General features: G+C 43.0%; 1 protein-coding gene across 4 annotated transcripts in view; it reads left to right on the plus strand.

Annotated features, from left to right (window-relative positions):
• MICAL2 (microtubule associated monooxygenase, calponin and LIM domain containing 2) overlaps positions 1-22600 on the plus strand; it is an 812711-nt gene that overhangs the window by 593662 nt on the left and 196449 nt on the right. For all 4 annotated transcript variants that reach the window (XM_085648193.1, XM_085648195.1, XM_085648194.1 and 1 more), the window contains one exon: positions 13332-13406. In XM_085648193.1, the coding sequence (XP_085504319.1) occupies positions 13332-13406 (75 nt within the window). The remainder of the gene's footprint in view (positions 1-13331; positions 13407-22600) is intronic.

Here is a 22600-nt window from a genome sequence, read left to right on the forward strand (position 1 = left end):
TGTAGAAAACAAATAGCTCCACCTGGGACTATTGAGGTGTTGTGACAGCAATAACGCCAAAGTACGGCGCCAACCGCGAGGACTGCGGCATCAGGTACGGAGTCACACGCACCCCCCAAACAAACAGTACCTTTGGAAACGAAGTTTATGACGATGCGCGGTGTCGTGGAGGTGAGGTGTCAGTGCCAAGGTCGAGGCCGGCTCCCTGGCTGCCATGGGGGAGGCGAGGCGTCATGTCTGCGAGGAGTCGACACGTCGAATCCAGGACAGGAGAAGTCGGTTGCATCGGCATAGAGGCATCAGTCCCGGTGACGGTGCAGTCGTCGAGTCAGTGAGTTAGTACTCAACGCTTAACATCGTGTAATGGGTGGCTGCTTTTAACTTTCAGTGCCGACCCTCTGCCCTTTCCTTGATAGGATGTGCACATATCATGCAGCTCCCTACATATTAGCGAAAAGGATTGCGCCAGAGTAGCTTCTTCTGTTAGTGATATCAACATAAATAGTAGTAATCATAATCACAACTCCTTCCTTTTTTCTATGTACTCCCATCATTAACGTCCCACATCCCTCTTTGCATTCAGTCATCAAAGCACCGCCCCTCTGTTGATCGTGTCGGCTCGGTATGAACACATCGGATCACAAACCAACCTTCTTTTTGGTTGCGTTGTGTTCAATGCAGCGAGGGCAGTCAGTGACACAACGCTTCCGGCAATCTCTGCTTAATATTGCCCTCTTGTTTAGATGTGTTCCACAGACACTTGGTAAAATAATGCCCCATCTGGACCGAGATCCCGTGGTGAGGAAAACTGCTTTGCGTAAATATTTCAGCGCCCATGTGGCTGTGCCGTAGTTTCACAGACAGGTCTGGCGGTTTGGAATATCCGACGGGGTTCACACCGCGGGAAAAGTGCTGAATTGCACGGTTTGGTTACAACAGCAACACAGTTTGTGTATATTATTAAAATGCACATTGTTAGTGAAAGGCGACATCACTTTAGTGAAAGCAGGTGAAATAACATGCTTAAACCGACCGTGGAACAATCTAACTTCTTTTCAACTTCTTGAACAGTGCTGCCCTCCAGTGGCTATTTAAATGACGGTACGAGTTGGAAATGTGCACTCTCAAGCGCGCAGTTTTCGATACTGCAAAGTGCAAATAGTGAATTACTACAGTACCAACAAACCGCCTTCAATAAGGCATGCAAAAGTTGTTTGGTTTAAGATTCTTCAGTAGTAAGCCCCTTCGTGACATAGCTGACATACACCAAAGTAGAAATGATATATTTCCCCATGCAGAGAAAGGGGAAATGTTCATTTGACTTAACATATTAATTGCTTTAAACCACTGGCAATAATTATTTGTAGAATTTTAATCTAGTGTTTTTTTAACCTTGTTTTTTTGTCATTATGGATGATGACCTATCATCAGGGCTATTCCAGAGTAAACAGATAGGTGGCATCCCTGATTGGGTTTGCTGACACCACAAGGGAACACATACACGAGAGTACGCAGGCTCACGGAAAATCCGCAGTCCAAACTAAAACAAGAACCATCAACAATAAGGCAGGAGTGACCTATACTTTCCCTGTATTAGGAAAAATGTTTTACAAGATTTAAGGCCAGATGTACGACCCTCAATGTTTGCGACTCGCGATTTGCATTTTTTTGCAACTCACAGACTGCGAGTCGCAAACGCTGATGCACAACAGTGTCTGAGACACTATTTGTGGTTCCAAAATGGTTTGCAAAGGACTTGCCTCATTAATATTCGTGAGGCAGGTCGCATTTTGCAACCCATTGGGAATGGACGGCACTCACAGGGATGGTGGCCTGCTGGGGTCAGCAAACCACCATTTCTGTGACTGCTTTTTCAAAAAGCAGGTTATTTTTTAAAAAATGCAGCCCGTTTTCTTTAAAGGAAACGGGATGCATTTAAAAAAGAAAAATTAAACGGTTCATTTTTTTTAGAGCAGGCAGTGGTCCATAGGACCACTGCCTGCTCTTAAAATGATTTTTTGCTGCCAATCCCAAAGGAGACGGGGTTCCCTGGGGACCCTTTCCCATTTGTGACTGGCTAACCACCAATTTGAAATTGGGAGCAAATGCGATTGTTTTGCGACCGCATTTGCAGTTGTAAAACAATGTCACATCCCACTGTGACTTGCTATTAGGAAGGGACGCCCTTGGCATGCTTGGAGTAGCAGAGTCAGTAAAGTCCATGTACTTCAAAGAACTTTTCTAGAAGTCTCTCCCACCTTTCAGAGAAATGGCACCAGGGTATAAAAACAGGACCTTCAGACTCACACTGCAGTACACTTCTGTACCTCTGGATGCTCTGCCTGGAAGAAAGACTGCTGTGCTGCTGGAAGGACTGCTACTCTGCTGGACTAGTGCTTTGGTAGACTGCTGTCCTGCTGGATTGCTGCCCTGTTGCTCTGCTATACTTTTGCGTTCTGCCTGGGTACTAGGCCTAGGTCTCCATCTGTCCCAGGACACCAGAGAGTTCAGAAGGGCCCCCTGTTCAGAGCCACAGGGACACAAAAGGCTTCCTCCATCTTGAATCCACACCTTTACTCACCCTGAATGAATTCTGACCTTCCAAGCAGTGCCCCTCCAGTCCAGGACCCTTGGAAGTGGTGCTAAAGGTGCCCAGATGGCCAAATCCCAAAACAGAAGACTTGGAATTCTTTTTTGCCAAATACTGCTCAGAGTATCAGGAGGAGACCAGGACCATCCTGCTCACCTATCCCCCGGGCGCATCGCCAGTCGGATTGACTCTGCGGTTTCTCCCACCACGTGCTTCTCTGCAGCAGAAAACCCATTTCAATGGTCCTTCGCCCAAGAGGTATCCAGCCTCGTGGAACTGTCTTAGGCTACAGCCCTCTTCCTCGTCCTGCTGGAGATTTTGGACTTCCATTTCAGAGACAAAGTCCAAAAATAGAAATATTCACCGTAGCTGCATCCCAAGGCTATTCAATGATGATGCTCCCTCCTTGGACACCTTCTGCAAACTTGCCTCGCTCGACTTTAACTTCTCAGACACTTTTTCTCAGAATTTCTTCTATATCTGAGGGTAAGCGCTGATCAGGCCCAATCCCTTTTTTGTATCTGAAACACGCCCCATCGCGGTGAGCCATATTTGTTAGGTCTCGACTGACCCAGCACATGCGCTGGTCTGGCGAAACTTATTGAGAGGGCTCCAAAAAGTGCTACCAGGCCAGCCTAGAGCTACAGTGCATGTGCGCGGGCGCGCGCGCCGCGCTTGAAAGCGATTACTTTCACTTTCGCGGCCGCACGGCCGATTTGATGTTTGATCGCGATCACTTTCGCGGCTGCACGGCCGCTTGGCATAACCAATAGGTCTCGCTTTTGGGACCTTATAAGTATTTAGTTATGCAACTAATGCATGGCTAAACACTTATAAGGTCCCAAAGGAGAGACCTATTGGTTATGCCAATGCTTGTGTTACTGGGTCACTGAGGCTTGTTTTGATCTGTACTTCTTTTCTTCACCTGAAGTCCTTTGCATGGGGGTTAGTGAAGTGCTTAGAGTTGTAATATTTAAGAATATATTGTAATTTAGAAATTCCATGCACCAGAGTCCGATGAAGAGCTTTGCAGGTGGGTGTGCATGGCCCGGTTTTCTGAGATTGGACTTCATTTTGGCTGCCATGTTCTGTATCCTCTGGAACTTCCGAACGTGCTTATCAGAAAAACAGTTTCGATGGGCTCACTGTAATGTATATGAAGAAAGGTTAGGACCCTACCAATGCCCCGTACGGTGATTTTAGATAATAAAGGGACTTTTAAAATATTTCAGTTAAAAGCTGCTGCTTTTAAAAAAAACGAAATTGACTTGAATATCAGAAGGAGAGGTATTCTATGTGCGATGGCATCTGGGGTAGAACGTCTGATAGTGTGCTAGCCGAAGTCAAGTGAACAGCCTCTGGACAGAAGTTCAGACAGTCAGTGTTAAACACATAGCGTGCATTCGTTGCGCAGAAATCTCAAGTAGTAGGTGGACTAGAAGTCTTCAAAAGTTGACTGCACTTTTTAGGTATAAAGCAACAATGAATCTTTGAGTAATGAATGAAAAATGTAAAAAAGATCTTAGAGGAATGACTCCTGAGGTTTAGACTGATGGCAGTGGCATCACCCACAGGCGGCAGGCGCTGGTTGGCAGTGGTAGTGAGACAGGATGTGGCTTTTGCAATTAATGATGTAGCTCATACTCTTACCAGCACCTGGATAATGGATTTTATGCGCATCACTGGATCCATATGGCTGAGTTAAATCATTGGTAGTGCTGGTCCGTGTGTTCTGTAGGATTTCATTATAATGTTTTGCCAATGGTTTTTAGTGTTTTCGATGGTACTTTTTTCATCTTTCATTTGGGTATCCTATGAAATGGGCTTCTAGTTGTCATTTATTTAGCTAGTTGAGGGGGTTAGGAGTACTAGTAGTTGGGTGGAAGACTTCTTTTAGTTTAAGTAAATGTTGAAATTGAGTTGTTGTGTAGAACATTGAACGTGATTCAAATTACTCTTTAAAGAGTTAGCTGGAGGCTGTAACATGAAAGAGCGCTATTATTTTGGACAGTGAGGATGTTGTAATAGTCTCCACAATGGAGTGTTAGTAAGCTGTATAAGAAGGTAAGATTTCATTCTAGTGACCCTAAGGTCCAGGATGGCTGGTTTCATTAGGTAACAACTCAGTTCTGTTTGCCTGTTGTCTTATGTCCCAACTCCTGAGCTGGCCTAGTTTCCTGACACTCGCATCACCCTCTAAGACTACTTGCTAATTCTGTACTTATTATTTTATTTTTAGAGAGATTTATCTCTCTCTAAGGTGCACATTCCCTTAGTTGTCTACTTTATTCTCTACCCTACTAGGCTCTCCATACTCAAAGGTCTCTGTGATGCTAATGTCAACATGCTCTTGCTTCTGTTGTGTAATGAGCTGCACGGTTTGGCAAATTTTGCCTTAATTGTTCCGTGCACCTGTATATCTGCACTGAACGTTTTGCGACCTAAATTAGCTGGTATGCTAATTCTCCAACCGATCTGTTTCTCTTACCTAGTACTGTATGCGTCAACTGCAACAGGCATCCGCCCATTATCAAATACACCAAGGTAAAGAGGCCAACAGCGGTGCCTCTATATCCTGCTGGCCTGTTTGGATATCAGACTGCACAGTGCTTTGAAACCTGCTTGGGTGAAGTCTGCACTATAGAATACCATACATGAATAACAAACATTTGCAATGCAAAAGGTCTCTCATTTACAAGAGTTTGACCTATTGGCATTGTAAATGACAACGCCTTTTATTTATCTGATGATTTTTAAAACAAAATAAAAGGCATTGTGATATACAATGCCAGTAGCTTCAACTCTCGCAAATGCGAGACCGATTGCATTGCAGATGCTTGTTTTACTTTGAGGTGGTGTTGCACGACTAGATGCCTGAAGTTGGTGCTTTGACCTTTTAGGTGCTCGTTTTCACAAAAATTAAGAACTCTGGTTCTACTGATTGGATTTTTATTGTTTTGGTGTCAAATAATTTATTAACACTTACCCTGTTTTTCTAAATTGGTTTGGGATTTTTCTTGTGTCCTTTTCTCACTTCATTACTGTTTTTGTGTTGCATAAATACTTTAAACATTGCCTCTAAGTTAAGCCTGACTGCTTTCTGTGCCAAGCAACACAGGGTTAAGCACAGGTTACTTTGGTGACTTTTTGTTGTTCACCGTGTAAGGATATGTGGCTGTTGCTTGACCAGGGCTCACACCCCAGTCAACCAACAACTCAATTTCTCACAGAAACCATGTGGAAGTTCTAAGATAGTCATAGTTTATCTAAACTGCATTAGTCTCTTTTGGTTTGGATTGAAATCTTTACAAGGCACTCAGATTCAATAAAATAATAAATAAGAACAAAAAGTATCAAAGATAGAACAACATTTCCTAGACAAAGTTTGACATTTACTGTTAATATTTGTGGTCTAATCCCCACTGTCAGGCTCCAGCGACAGGAAGGGATGTAGTTGAAAAGAGTTTTTAATGTTCACAGTGCCCTCTGCCACTGGACCACTGACGACCTGGACCTCTGTGTACGTAAGATTTTCTTGCATTAACACAGGGTCCAACAGCGAAGGCCAGTATTCCACAAGCTGATGGTGATTGTTATCTTCATATCTTGCTTGCCTGGGTTTCAAAACCACACAATGTATAAAAAGATACACCAATACACATTTAAAAAGAGTTAAATCGTACTTAAAAACCATGTAAAATTTGTTTTTAAAAAGTGTCCCATGCCTTTAAACATTAAAACTATGCTCCTCAGATCTAAAGTGCTCCAAAAAGATATGTCATAACTGTAACAGCCCTATAAAACAATTGTGATGGCATTAATTTAGTTCTTAATTCCAAAGTTTCTAGATTGTGCTACCCAAATCCTAAAATGATTCTTCCGTTTTTGTGGAAAACAGCATGAAACAAGAGCTGATAGCTTTCAAGGGCCCTGCCTGGACTGAAGACTAGTTTTTTTTAAATATCTTCTTATGGTAGGCATCAATTAAGAATAACAATGCCCAACTCCAATTTTGCTATTGATTTTTGTTTCTCCTCATTCTTCTCCTCCCTGTATGGAATGACTGTGAAATGGTACAGTGTATGAGCACTATACAAAAACTTCAGGAGAAGTTCAACAACATAATAGTTATTCAATGGGATTATCAGATAAGAGTGCCATTAAGGGTTGTATGTAAAAATGTCATCAACATCTGTTACTTTCAATTTTTACAGTTGTGAAAAACTGTATTTGCACATGTGTGTGTTAACATTTAGATTTTTGTCTTTTCACATAAAGTAAATATGAACCCAATGAATAGGAGGATGTTGGACTAATGGTAATATTCTACAAAAGTCAAGAAGCCCATATAAGGATCTTTTCGTTTACCACTTTTTAGATTTTACATCTGTTAGAATAACCTATATATTCCTATTCTTACTCTCATTTTGAACCAGGAGTGCTCATCTATAAATAGATTTTTTTGTGTGATTTATCTATACACAACATCTTCCACTTATATGCCATCTGGGGAATCAGAATCTGTGTCTTGTTTTTGGCTCACATGATACACTCCTTTAGAGCCTAATGCCACAACAACCTGCTGTTTCTTTTCTCCAGATCGTGTTTAGGTTGAGGATTAAACCATGGCAGGTTTCAGGTTTCATATGTCTTTATTTCGACTTAATATCATAAAAGACGGTACACACAAGGACAATAATATATACATACAATACATTGCATTAAAACATTAAAACCCGCCTATATTCAACATTTAAAAAAACATTAAACAAAATATTATAGACTTGATATATGAAGAACCCTTATATAACGACAAAACAAAACAATCAGGCTACCTGGAAATGTCTGGCTCTAATGACCCAAGCCCACCCAAGGAACTTTGCAACACCTACTACCACAGTCTCCGAGGTATTGGTTTGCAGAGTCCACAAGGCCTCTGAGCTCCTTCTCAATTTCAGCATTTGACAGATGAGCCTAATCCATCTATGCCTAGGGGCATGATAGGCAGGGCATGCAAAAAAGAAGTGCCCCACACTCTCCTTGTGGTCACTACACCAAGGACAAAATTCATTTGAACCAGACCAATTCCTAGAGAAAGACCTTACAGGTAGGGACCCAACTCTAAACTGATGGTATCATTTTTTAACCAGACTCTTAGTAATAGTGTCCCAATAGTGTTCCAAAGATGAATCGGTTTTAAATACCAAAAATCTACCTGTTAGGGTAACAGCACCTGACCGTGCAACAGAAAGGGATCTGTCAGAAGCCCAATATAGTGCTTTAAAATCTTGTTTAGGGGGGAATACATTAGAGCCCGGGGAAACCCAAAGTTGACTAAGACCCATATCTTCCAAAATTAGTTTCACCTCACGTAGCCATGGTATATTCGCAGAGCCCAGAGATGATCTAACTTCCGCCAATTCGCTGGCAAAAAGGCTGAGATCTGGCGACGTCCAGGGCCGTCTCCACAGTGCGACTAACCGATATCGAGCCATCTCATTAATGGGCTTACAGCCCATATCTAATAAGAGGGGTTTAATCTGTGTGGATTGGGGGAGTCCTACCAGTTTGCGCATAAATTTGTTCTGGACTTTTACCAAGGGGGTTAAATCCATATACCCCCACAAGTCAGCCCCATACAAAATGGCAGAACTAATTTTGGCCTCATAGATCTTAAGTGCAGGTGTAACCCGTTTAGTTAAGGACCTCTTTTGCTCCTGGATTAGACAGCCCGAGAGGCGGGCAAATCTCAATTGAAGGGCTTCAACCTGGGGTTTCCAATGTAGGCGATAGTCTAAGGTTACCCCAAGGTAGGTCATAAGTTCCACTTGTTCAAGACTTACACCATTCATACTAATGTGGCTTTTAATGGGGCAATTTTTCGTTAAGACCATAAATTTGGTCTTGCTCACATTAATTTGCAGATTATTAACTTGACAAAACTCCTCAAACCTATTTATTGCTATTTGCAGCCCCCTTCGTGTCTTTGAGAGGAGTAAAGTATCATCTGCAAAGATGAGCATAGGGAATGTTGTCCCACCCAATATAGGAGCATCAGTCGGGGTGTTGTCAAAAAACTTCACCATCTGATCAATAAACAATAAAAAAAGGGTGGGTGCCAGAACGCAGCCCTGGCGAACACCTCGCGTTACGGGGAAACTATCTGTCACCTGCCCTTGGGCTCCCCACCTCACCCTGGCAAAGTTGCCCTCATGCAATCTAATAATAAGTTCAAGGAGATCCAACGGCATCCCTAAGTTGCCCAAGACTGCCCACAGTTTTGCCCTAGGCACAAGATCAAAAGCGGACTTGAGGTCCACAAAGGCGGCATAAATGGATCCTCCGCCCAACAGCACCACCTTCCAGTAAATCAGAGTAAATCTGAAGACCTGGTCGATGGTGCTGGTGCCTGATCTAAAGCCAGCCTGTAATGGGGAGAGAATGTTCTCCATCTCCATCCACCCTTGAACTCTAGCAAGGACCATTCTAGCAAAACTTTTCTGCACAGAGTCGATGAGGCTAATAGGGCGGTAATTCCCCGGGACCGAACGGTCCCCCTTTTTAAAAATGGGAATAATTTCCGCCCCTTTCCAAGACTCTGGGATCCTAGCCCCCCTTGCTATGGCATTTGCAATCTGAGTTATGTAGGGAATCCAGAGTTGGAGATTTGATTTAAAAAGGTCTGCCGGGATGCAATCCATCCCGGGAGCTTTCCCTGCTTGGACCAGACATAGGGCTAACTCTGTATCAGTATTCGTAAACACTAATGATTTGGCAGGAGAAGTGGGCAGAGATATCCTGTTCCCTGGGTCATTATGAACTTCTAGGTCAGGGTCCTTAAACTGGGATGAAAAAAAATCCACCCATGCTTCCACAGGGACATAATTTATTGGGGTTTGTGAATCAGGATTCCTACCCCATTTCACTACTTCCCAGAACTTAACCTGATTTGAGGATAGGTAAGCCTCATAGAGGTTGGTCCAATGGTTCTCATCCCACTCCCTCTTTGCCTCCCACTGGACTTTCTTGTACATTTGGCGAGCTAATTTAATATCAGAAGTCACCCTGGATTTAATAGCTTTTATTAGCCCATTATGTGCTTCCCTACATTTTTTATTGTACCAATTTTTGCGGCGACCTGTAGCATTCGCTTTTCCTTGCTTTATAGGAAGAGTTAAAAGGGCCTTAAGCTTAATAAAGCACTGTTCATGAAGGTTACAGATTTGATTTGGTGCCTCCAAATTTGGGGAAAAATTCAATATGGCACTCAGAGTAGATGCAACTTCCAACGATATGCCATCTAACAGGGCTGGGTCCGCCACTACCCTACACCATTTAAGCCTCCTATCATTAATCAGAATAGCATCTGCTGTGATACACTGGGCTGGAGGGGACCTTCCGGGCCCACCTGGGAGCTTTAACCTGAAAGACAATGGATTATGGTCACTCTCCGGACGAACCACAACTTCCATGTCCTCCAGGAGAGACCAATACTCCATTTTAACCAGAATATAATCGATTCGACTTTTGCAGACCCCGTTATCAAAAGTCGGGAAACCGGCCTTATCCGAGGGGGTGTGACCATTTGCTGCTCTCAAGCCCCACTCCAGGCACAATCCTGACCAGTGTAATGCTGCCTCAGTACCCTTTTAAACCATGGCAATTTTGGGGCATGGGGAGCCCTCCAATACCTGGAGGCATTTTGATGTTTTTTCCCAGCCTCTCAAAGTTCCCCACCATCTCACATATCCTTTGAAGGATCCATATACTATTTATCTGTTTTTCCTGCTCCTTGTATTTTGTGTCTGTGCAAGACCACCTCCCCCGTGGTCATATTCTTCAAATAAAGTCTAGCTAGCAGATAGCACTCCCACACTCATAAAACTTTAAGTACATGCAGAGAAAGTCACCAATAGAAAATGCTTCTTAATCAATAATTTCATTTGAACCACAAGAATCCCTGAAAAAATAATATTGTGATTCTTAATAGCAAATTTTATAAACTAATCTCAGGTCTTAACATTGTGGTGGCTCCTCATTTACCTCTTCAAAACATTGAGCCCTTAACTTTACCAGTGCATCAGCACATTCCAGTAAAGCCTTATCAAGAATGAAGAAATATGCTCTCCAATGCAAACTGATTGCTAAGCTGGCCGATCACCTATGCATTTCATTCTTTCATTATAGACTATCAAGCAGGAATTGAGGAAGGCCAAGATGTAGCTCATTGCCATTGTCCAGTATTGATAGATTTAGGGCATGTTTCACAAGTTTATGTTTGGCCAGGATAAGAAAGACATGATGTAGCACATAATATGGAGTTTATAATGACATGCTTTTGCTTCCACCTTCATCTGTGTAATAAATGATGTATTGCCAACCATCAGGATGCAAAGGGGAATGGGTGCGGGGAATGGGTTATTGCTTCATCAATGTGATTTCATAGTTGGCTGTCATTTGCATATATTAAAACAACCTCCACCTATATTTGGCCAATAGAACTGTCAGAAATGTAAGATAGACATAGATATTAAAAATGAGTGGTCTTAGTGAGAATTCCTTTTTGCTGTTGAGCAATAGTTTCCCATGTTGACTTGTTCAGAGTCATACTGCAAGAAGAAGGTAATCCTTATAGATTCTCTTAGACTTTCAGGCAGTTTCATATATTCTACAATGCTCTGCCAAATGTAAATGTACAGCACCGATACGACTTTGAGCCACAATTTGGCTCAACAAATCAAATAGGGCCAAGAGGACAGAGCAGGTCTACATTACACCTGGAAGGTATCAGAAATGTCCTATGTTTCCAGATAACAGTGCTTATTTGTTTGTTAACCTTTGCTTCTAATAGTTTCACTAGTTATGTCAGATTAAGTATGTGTCAGTAGTTTAATAGTTCAGTTGACACCAGGGTGTGTTTCTTCAAACATAGTCATATGTTGGTATTCTCTATGGTGGCCAGGGCATGTAACATCTGATCATGAACCATGAATTTGTTTAATCAAGGCTATTGCTTTTGTTGGTTGTTAAAGGAGACATTTCTGGCATATGTGGAGATATTTAAAGTAAGATTAGTCTATTTGGAAAACAGGCTGACTTCCCTGTTTTTGTGCTCATAGTTGGTGTTGTTTCAAGTTCTCTAAAAATGTGGAAAGCTCCTCAAGTTAAATTAGCAGAGCTGTTAATTTGGACTGAGCGTGTGCCTACCTGTTTTTAGTGCAGTGAGGTTCCCCAATTTCTTCTTATGTTATTGGAAGGACAATTGATCCTCTTTTACGCATTGACAACCCAATCTCCTCACAAGTCTATGTAAGAGCTGCTCCTCATTCAGAAGCTCAGGTGTAAACCAATTTACTGGGTTTCTAACTAGCTGTGATCGACATGTGTTGGTAGTGTTGAAATATTGCTGTTCAATTGGGATTTTGTGATTTAGACCAAGCCCGTTCATGTTTGCTCAGGTATCATGGCCAAATAAATGGAAGTCTGCCCACCGTAGGTCCTCCCACGATTCATTAACGGGAGTGAAGGATGCTGGTGATCTCTGTGGAGCCCCACACATGATCATGACCGAGGAAGCCAACTGATTCCCATACGCTAATGACTGTCTGCAAAAACTCTTTGAATGAACCGGCAGAGAGGTTAGAGCCACCAGCCACTCCCCAATCCAGCAAGTGGTAAATGGCAGCAAAGGTGGCTGACAGGCGTAGCAGCACCAAATGGGCTCCTCCTCTGACACGGAGGACAAACTAAAGGCATTCTTGCTCTAAATTTAGCATGCCTTTAATGGAAAAAGAACAGATGTACAGCTGGAGACATAAGGGTTGTATCTTTATCCAGCATGTCTGATCAAATCATGTATTTAGGCATGTCAAAAAATGGTTAATTGTTTGGGGAATAATTTAAGTATGGTAACCTGTTTTTTTTGCTAAAAGATGTTCTTATGTATACGAGCCTCGAGTGGACTTTATTGACATTACTTTATCCGTAGCCACCGTTGAGCGTCTTTAGACAATGATGTTTTTCAAGCATGGTTTGGTGTTATTTGCTCTTAAGTACAACCTTAGTGGCCTGGGACACGTTCCTGGTCAGAAGATAATCTCCAAAACTTCAAACTCCCTTCCTCTTCGCTAAAAGAAGAACGTCACCAGCACTCTGGGGTATCGGAGTTGCCCAGTCCTGTCGGTACACAAGTAACATGTCACACAATATTAAGTGTGTAGTTTAAAGTACCTGAATCCTGTGTGTCTTTCAACAGCCCACATCCATCATTACCATCAAAAGATTATTTGCAGGTTACACCTCCCCATCACATAGACATGCCACAGTCACTTCAGCACCTTGAAATACTCTCTGCAAAGTGCCAAGGAAGAAAAAGACCGTTTGGCCAAGAGAAACCCTATAAACGCTCCCCCCATCAAAACAAGGCTTTGACTTTTGACTGGTTTCTTGTGCCCTTTCTTCCTCCTTCGTGCCTGGCTTTCCCCTCCAGGGTCAAATGCCAGTCTTTCAAAGTGCTCGGGAGGGGCTCGTTAATGGCATAAAATAATAAGCGAAAAGTATGACGGTTCTGTTTGTGGTTTTTACTGTTCCCTACCTCTGATCTGAGCAAAGGACGTTTTAAAAGGATGGTGTGATTGTAAACTAACTAGAACTGAACGTGTGGTACTATAATTGTGGGCATACTAAGCGTGCTTCGTGTAAACGTACTGTTGAAATACGGTTTCTCTATGTTTCTCGTCAGCGCTCCATCGGGCTAGCAGCTTTCAAGCCTCCTCGTCTAATGCGCAACAGAACTGGAGGAAAATCATTCGCTCAAGTAAGATTGTGTCCGCATAATTTGAAAACAATGTTATGTTCTCTGTTGTTTTTTGTAAAGACGAAAATATGTTTTCATGTTTTAGTTTACAATGCCCTGCGTTATCACGTGCTTTGCCTAAGTGGTTTTACTCAACAAAACGTCTATGCACGTTGACTGTTTTCCATTTACAATTTTGATATGTCCACATTTTTGCGAGCAAATGGATAGGTTCCTATATCTTACACTTTTCTCTGAGGCTTAGAAGAGAGTGAACAAATGTGTCCACAAATATTATCGTAGAAATGTAGAATTAGCCGTCACTAATCTCCCTCGGGGAGAGCATATTTTGGTAAGTGACTTCAGTCAGCTCCTTTGCCGCGGCCCGTGCAGGTAAGATCGGTAGGCAGGGTGGGTAGGGATTTCGACAGATGATGAGGAAAAAATAAGCATTTATTTAATTTTCTCTCCTGGTCATCTGTCGAATCTCCCCCAACCCGGCCCCACCGCTCTTACCTGCAGGGGCGCGTTTGCAGCTCCTTAACATCTGTGATGCCTGTTCCTCTCGCTTTATGGCTTTTCTTTTGATGGGAGACTTTGTACCCCTGTTCCGACTGGTTTCTTTACTGAGACTCATCGTTCGACGATGCCCCGGTAATAGGGGATCAGGTTAATTTGAAGCACACACCCGTGGATGAGAAACTTAACACCTTGTTTGTAGATCATTCTCCTGTGAATCTTTTAAATCGCGGTAGATCGACTCCACTGCGCAGACCCCAACGTTTAAGGGGGCTGGCACCTGCTCCTCTATTATTGATTATATTTTTTGTTTCCAGTTGTATTTATAGCTCTTTAATTGATTTTAAAGTTGCTTGGCATTCTTTGAGCGATCACAATCCATTATGGCTATATTCAGTTGGTCCTCAGCCAAGGTTGGGCTTGTCACCCCCTTTGAGGAATCTGTCCTCCCTGCAGCGCAGGGGCGCAGACTCAAGTGGGCAGAGGTGGTTCCCTCAGATTTTTCTTTTTCTTTATTGTCCTTCCGTTGTCAGGATTTTAGTACTTGTTTGGAGGAGGGGGCTTAACATATGCGGAAGGCTGTTAACAACATAGCTGGTCACATCAAGTCTGCCCTTACCTCCCTCGCAAGAGTCCACCCAGTGCCATCGACTAAATGGTTTCATAGGGCTTGTTCTAAGGCCCATAGCATCTTATGACTGCCCTGCATATGCAACCACAGGACGGGGAGGAATTCAAGAGGACCAGGGCTGGATATCGTGCAGCCCACTGTGAGAGGAAGAAGTCTTTAAAAAAGGAGCTCTGGGACAAGTAGCTGGAGGCCTGCACTCTATGGTAATGTACTGAGTTCTGGAGGTTAGTGAATCACCCAATTCTCTCCTCTGATTCGGTGAGTGTGCAGGCTCTGATCATTCTCCCCCGTACATTGTCGGATTATTTCGGGGCAATTTACGATCTTGAACCCGCACATGCTCGTAATTTTACTCAAGATGCTAAAATCCCCTACTATTGGTTTTTATCTGACTCACTTTTTATTTGGGAAAATCAGGGGCGGTGATTTAAAAAAAAAAATTATTGGAGGTTTTATCCTTTCTTAGCTGGTGTTATGCTGTGTATTTCTTTTTTTAGCATGTTTGTTTAGTGTGTTATACATTTTCTTGCTTTTTCCATGTTTTTATAATATTTGTAATTTGTTGTGGTGGTGGTTGCAAATGTTGTTGCTTTTTGTGTTATTTTTGCGCCTTTGTGATTTTCACGAAAAATTGAATAAAGTTTTACTACTGCTAGCAGTACTAGTACCATCACTAATCTGTCAATCATGAATGTGTGACCCAAGAATACTTTGCTTTATCAACTATTCTGGTTTGGCTCTCATGACATGGACACTGACCGGGTGGAGGCTGCCAGCTAAAACAGTATTTTAAATATCTGCAGCTTTATGTCACAAGAACTAGACCCAGATGGGTTGCCGATCACTTCATACAAGAACGTTATCAATACATAAACTCTTGAAGTTCATTACAATACATTTTGCTGATGGTTAGGTAACAAACATGCAAGCAAGAAAAGCGGGTAAAAATTAAAAGGTTCTTCAGCCAAATAAAGGTCAAAAAATGTCTGATGTGGATGGCCAAACATCGAGTCTGGCCTGTTAGTGGGCGGGAGACCTCCCGTTACCTAATTGCTGCCACGTCTGCTGAAGTTCACTTACCACGCATGCAGTTGGGGAGGACAATTATGTAGGTGTCAAGGCCTTTGCAGGGGTCAAGGTGAGTCACGTTTCAGCCTTGCAGTAAACAAGAATTCAAAGTGCAGGTCTCAAGCAGCCTCGCACATGCCCACCTATCACAGCAGATGGCGTGGTTTGTTTTCCACAGCAAACTATGAGAGGTGAACTCCTCGCCTCCAGCAAAATCCACCTTTATTTTTTTCCTGGTGTTCCTGTCACAACTTTTTTCATGTGGTTGGAGTACATGGGTAACACCGGGCGGCGTACTCCGCTCCGCCAACAGAGTTTTACCAACTCTGCGCTCTGCTGCGAATGCGAAGTGGGGGCAAAACTCGGACTGTCTGGCGGAGCGGAGTACATCCCTCAACCCCTGCACCACCGGGCTAAAAAAAATGGTAACAAAAACACTTACCTGCTCTTTCGCATCTGCGGGCCACCCTCCTCCTCGCCGTGGTGTCTCCTCATTATCGCCATTCTCCTTGTTGCCGGTCACAACCCCCTACGTTTTACGTCTTGCGTGGACTGCGCATGCGCAGTTCATGCAAGATGCAAAACATAGGAGGGCAGACCGCAGACACGAGAGAGAAGGTAAGTGGGGTTTTTACCCTTTTTTTCTACATTTTCTACATTTTCGGTGGGTTTGGGGCAGAGGTTTTTTGTTTTTTTTTAACTCAGTGGAACTTAAGCAGAGTGCCACTCATATACTCCACCCAGGCATGGGCCATAATGTGGGATTTCACTTAATTTTTTGTATATATCTCTAGATAGGAAGCACATCTTACAGAGAGAAACATTAACTTATCACCTGGAGTTGTAAGCTGTATCCATCAACTGCAAAAAAGTATTATGGTACACTTCAAGAAGTTCATGATGTCATACATTTCAGAGCTAAAATTACAAATGAGACTGGGAGTCCAGATTTACAGATGAACGTGCTCTGACATCCTGTTAACTTTATGGAGTGCATAATTCAAGTGAATTTGTGTAAATTGCATATGCTCCAGTTTACAAAAGTAATTTGATAAAGTAAAATTGATTATTGCATATATTACCCTTTATCAGAATTCTCCAAATAAAACCCCATTGCAAAGAACTAGTGGGTACACAGCAAGTGTGTTTTATAATTGAGTAATGTAATTTTCATGGCTTATACAGGATATGCAAATAAACATCTTTAACCTCATTTTTATTTTTATGTTGCCAGGGTAGTTATTAGAAGGCTGCTATTTTCTTTTTCTTTATGACATAAATAGTTTGGAATAGTTAATTAAATCTCCTGCATCTGGTGTAACCTCCTGCAGTGTGCCAGTAGTATGTTCCATTGACATTTATTCCCTTTCTCTAAGAGTTGTTTTTTCTACTTATTGATCTGAGGTTTTCCAGGACAAATGGCTTCCAGCTGCCAAGCCTTCTTTAGTTTGCCATCCTCCTACCACATGCGAAAGCCTTGCTGATGGAAATATCTACCAGCTTGCCGTTACATTCTTTCTTGATAGAACTCTGTAAAAGGAAGTTTGACTCTTAGACCACTGCCCCATGAAGGATGTCCTGTCTATTACTGTGCTTATTGTTTGGCAATTTTGGAACCGATGGAAGCCAAATCCACATTCTTTGATCTCTTTTAGTGCAGGACGCAAATACACTTCCACTGTAGGAGAAGGTTGGGAAGAGTACTTAGAAGGTATGTGTGCTTAGAATAGTCATGTTTTTAAGAGTTTGCAGAACAGCAATAGAGAGGTGCAGTGTCTTAGGAAGTGTGGTAGCGTATTCCAAAGCTTAGGACCTAGGTATGCAAATGAGCTTCCTCCGGAGCGAGACTCGCAGATTCTTGGCTCACAGTAAAGGTTCTGACTCGCTGATCTCAGTTTCCGGGAGTGTTGTTAGGGGAGACAGGTCCTGTACATATCTAGGGCCGAGTCCAGCCCTAGCTTTAAACATGAAACAAAGAGTTTTGAATTGCACTCTCTTTCCAATTGGCAGGCAATGCAACTCACGGAGAATAGGAGGGGCCGAAGCATGTCTCGGGAGACGAGCAAGAAGTCTAGCAGTGGAATTCTGTACAACCTGAAGGTGGTGGATACAGGCCTTGTCAGCTCCTAGATAGAGAATGCAACTGTAACCCATTCTTGGGATAATAAGGTCACTAAACCGGAGTTCTCTGTGCCGAATGGGGAATAATCCATATGATTTCCCTCAACCATTACATTACGTCAAAACAGGTGGATGCGACTTTAGCAGGTTGTGGATGCTTAGACAGAGTATCATCTAACCAGAAAGCTTAGCTTTTAACTTTTGGGAATAGAGTTAGCAGGGTCCCAAAGGACACAGGCAAGTGCTCAGGGTCCCACAGCTGTGGATTCCTGCCCAGAACCATAACCTCGTTTTTATCACCGTTAAGTTTGAGTGAGTTGCCTTCCATCCAGGAGGTAATCCATCTGAGACCAAGGTTAAGAGACTCAGGATGATGCCCCTGTAGAGATGACAGGGAGAAGATAATTTGAGTTTAGTCTGCAAAGGAAAAAAGCGTCAACCCACATCTAGCCACCACGTTCGCCAGAGGGGGCACATAAAGATCGAACAACAGAGGGCTCAGCGCGGAGCCCTGGGGTTGGACCTAGATTGGTAAAATGAGATTAGCTTTGAGTCAGAGATTGGAAGGTGGAGATGAAGAAATTTAGGCAAGGCTCAGGTTTCCCATTGTGCAAAAAATGCAGCACAAAACATTATGGGATTGTTTTGGCCATATGTATTTTAACATGATTTGCTTAGGGAACTCAGCTGGACACAGTTGGGCTAACCTTATTTAAACTGCTGACTACTCTTGTGGCATAGTGCTGTAGTAACAGATAAGAAATCAGCAAACCACTGACTTGGAAGAATTTATGTCTGACTGAGATGTGTGTTTCATAGTCATGGAAGCTATCTGTTTGATTGCCAACTAGATTAGAATGACCAGGATCTTAGGAAAAGCTGTGCCTGTTGTGGAACCTCTGGAAGGAAAAGTGTGAAAGATTCAAAGAACTGAGACAGTGACACCTGCCTAGAAAAAGTACAGCAAAACCACTGGAAACGATATACTTTTGGTTGTTTGTCATTACTGAGTTAGAGTAAAACTCATTTCAATATATGGCATGATATTTAAGAAGCATTTCCTTGCAGAATGGGAACTTTTGGCACACCGATGAAGAAGCTACAGTTCTGAGTAACTGGACATTTATTCACTCACTTCTTTAAAAAAAGAATATTTTAATTTTTATGTTGGTCAATGTGCATTTCAGAAGGTAAGCATTTTCCTGAATACTGTTTTATTTTAAAACCATTCTCTGTGGCATTGCTGAATTTCAATGCCAAAACTTATTCACTGAAATACCATAGAGCTTTGTTTTGAGAATAAAAGGGACTAACCTTTGCTGTAAAAAGCAACCCAATTCGTTTTTAAAAATTTCTTCTGATCCTTGCATTAGATTTGCGTACTTTTTAAGGTAATTTTAATGATTACTTTCTTGTAATTCAATTGAATTTGCGTGTGAATTGTATTACATTTATTTCTTAAGTGAAAATGTATTTATTGTTGTTCAAGTATCTTTTCCCTGAGGAAAGCTTTGCTGCTTGTGCCACATTACCAAGGTAAACTCTGCCTTCCTCTGCTTTACATCTAGGTGTTAGGTTGTTTTGACTGTGTGGGACTTCAGCTGCAGCTCCTATTAAGAATTAGTCACTTCTCTGCCGTAGTCGATCAACCTAGATTGCTAAGTACTCTCAAGTGAAAAACAATACTCAAACAAAACAATACTTGGAACAGCCCTTACCCACAAATGTGTTTTGTTGCTGGTTTCTATCTTATGAGTATCTTAATTTGTTTTACTTTAAGATCTTCTGAATCAGGTGACTACCCACATCCAGGAATATTCACAACCCTTGTCAGGGTGAATCCTCAAAGTCACTAAAATAGCCTGAATTCAGCCTCTGATAGCAATGGCACACAACAGACAGACTTACCTTAGGGCAATGAGTGAAGTATTTATGTAGCACTTCAAAAAGTGATAAAGTCAAAATGCAAATCAGTAAAACTCCCAAACTGAATTGGGGTCAGGTACACAACCAGGTCCATCATGGTCAATAATTCAACTTTCTGACTTAGCCCTTGAAGTACTAATCCACTCCAGGAGCTCACTTCCTAAGCCCTCAGGACTTCAGGGGAGGCATTTAGATATTCACAGACAGAGGCCAACAGCAGGTTCCAGTCCAGGTCCAGTTATCACTGGTCAGCTGGGTACTTCCAGACAAAGGCCCCTTGTAGCTTGTTGTATCCATGTAGCTTGAAGAGGAGGTTAGCCTTATGACCCTATGAGTCCAATTCTTTGTCCTCGGTACAAGAGAGCAGGTCCAGTCCTTTAGGGCTCCTCTCAGGTCACAGACAGCAGGTCCAGTCATCTTCTGATCTTCCGCAGGTCAAGAAAGTGTTCTGAAGTGGGAGCCTGGAGATGCCACATTTATGCCTGGCACTAGCAAGTGGGCGGGAATTACTCCTTGGCAGGCACTAACCAATGGGGTAAAGCCTCCTGGGGTCAAATCTACCTACTTTGGGCATTTTCAGGATGGCAAAAGTGTTCGGCCACACTAAACTTGGGTTGTGAGGGCTAGGGGTATATGTGGCGATTGCATTATGGTAATCAAAGTGTCTTCCCACATCTAACACTAAAATCCAGTTTGAGAAAGACACTGTAGCTTCAATAAACCCAGAGACAGATATCTGCTACAATAAAAGCAGAATCTTTCAGGAGCCAGACAGTAGCTCCACAAGAATTGTCCTGGCATCTTGTTCTCTCCCCATTCAAGCATGCCCCAAATGTTATACACAAACCCAACAGACCTGTCAAGCAAGGCTTGACACTTAAGCAGGATTTGACACTGTAGTGTCAAAGAGGATGCCCATCCTGCATATTCTGGAGCGTTCAGAGAAGTCATCTGTGCCCATTCAAATCACCCTATTGTATGCTCCTGGGAGCATTTCACACGTATTCAAGGCTGGGAGAAGCTAGCGAGCCAATGCAAATTAGTCTCTGAGAACTTCCAGAAGTTAAAAGATAACTTTTTAAAAGTTACTTCTCCTCAATATTGATTAGAAATTGAACTTCAACATTGAATTGAACTTTTAATAACTATTTAAATAGCTGTTTACTTATTTTTCCAGGTGGTTGCATTCCCAAGATACACTATTCGTATTTAATATCTCTTTCCAGTGTTTCTCTGTGGGACAGTGACACTTCCTACAGTGAAAATAGCTTTTGGGTGCTACTAATTTCTTTTCTTTACAACATTCATTGTGGTGGCTCTTTTTTAATCTCATATTATCCTCAAATTACAAAATTTTCAGTTGGCTGCACCAAAGTAACAAGCAGAAACTGTATAAGATGTTCGGCCCAAGGCCTTTAAACTCTGCAGACCTGGGTTCTAATCCCAGCTTTGGCATTTGACGAAAAATTGTGTAAATCTGGGCAAATCACTTTAATTCTCTATGCCTCAAATTGCAGTAATGTGTAATAAAATCCAATAAAAATCCAAGGTAGCCCTCACACCCTGGTATCTTTATTTCAGTCGCAGCCACCATACTATTTCCAATACGAAATAGCTCATGCTCGCACTGCTCCCGCTACAGTCAAAATGATTGCTGTACAGTGCTCAGCTGAATTATAAAACTGGACCCTTGATATAGCAAATACCCCCAAAAAAATTTGGTGTCAGCAGTGGATAACCTTGTGTTTCATTGTTCTTGTGTTTTTTTTCTTGGCCAATAAAAGATAACATCGAAGCTTGCTGTAAACACATATTTTTTCCTTGTGGTTGAATTACGCCGAGGGGGGTCCAATGGAGGTGCTGGAGGGCAGGAACCGCGCCATATTTTCAGGACACCAACCGATTGTGAAACGATTTTCCATTTAGATTTATTGTATCAAAATTTGGCTTATGGGTAGGGTGACCAACCGTCCGTAAATTTCACGGACAGTCCGTAATTTCGGCCGTCTGTCCGTTGTCCGTGAAGGATTCTTTAACGGACGCCATTTGTCCGTAATTTTAACCGGGCACCGGTCGCACCACCCTAAAGCCGATGTTCCGTCGCTTCCACCCACCTCCTTCTTGACTCCGATGCTGTTGAGGTCGGGTGTGACAGACTCCGATGCAGTTCCAAAGCTCAGATCCCAGCAGCATTGGAGAGGCACAGCGGGATGGCAACCCTCACACCTTCAGCCCTTGATGAGATGTTAAGAGGTGCTTGAAGGTGACTGAGAGGGAGAGGCTGCGGCTTCAGGCGCAGGGGCATCTATTCAGATGCAAACAGCCCTGAATGCTCAAGTCTCTGGAATTTGGAGGGGCCTCACACATTCCTTCCTGCCCAGGGCCCCAAAAATCGAAGAACCGGCTCTGATTACCCCCAGGCAGCACATGGTTCTCTTCACAGAGCTTAATTACTGTCACTAAATTGTAAGCAAACCTCGGTTCTTCAAACATGCAGTCTATAATGTAATAAAATGGCACAATCGCACCCACACTGATTAACAAAGTCTAGAGGACAATCGGTTAAATCAGTTCTCTTGGAGTATCGCCTTTAAGTACTGTACATCACAGTGGGGGATGGCAAAACTAACATTTTGGAAAGAGAGCCTGTCTTCTCGTTGCCTTGTCCAGGAGGGGGTGAGGAGCCCTACCCCACCCTGGAGGGGCCAAGATCATACTTTAATACTGCATGCCCACCCCTGTGCCCACCCTGGTGGATCCTGTTCCCCCTCCTGTGATGGCTCCTGGCCCCCCCCAGTGATGGCTTCTGTCCCCCCATGTGGTGGCTCCTGTCCCCCCTCCGCATGTGATGGCTCCTGTCCCCCCCCCCCTGTGGAGGCTCCTGTCCCCCCCTCCGCCTGTGATGGCTCCTGTCCCCCCCTGTGGTGGATTCTGTCTCCGCCCTGGGTGG

This window comes from Triturus cristatus, chromosome 3_2 (genome assembly GCF_964204655.1).
Source record: "Triturus cristatus chromosome 3_2, aTriCri1.1, whole genome shotgun sequence".
Classification (NCBI taxonomy): domain Eukaryota; kingdom Metazoa; phylum Chordata; class Amphibia; order Caudata; family Salamandridae; genus Triturus; species Triturus cristatus.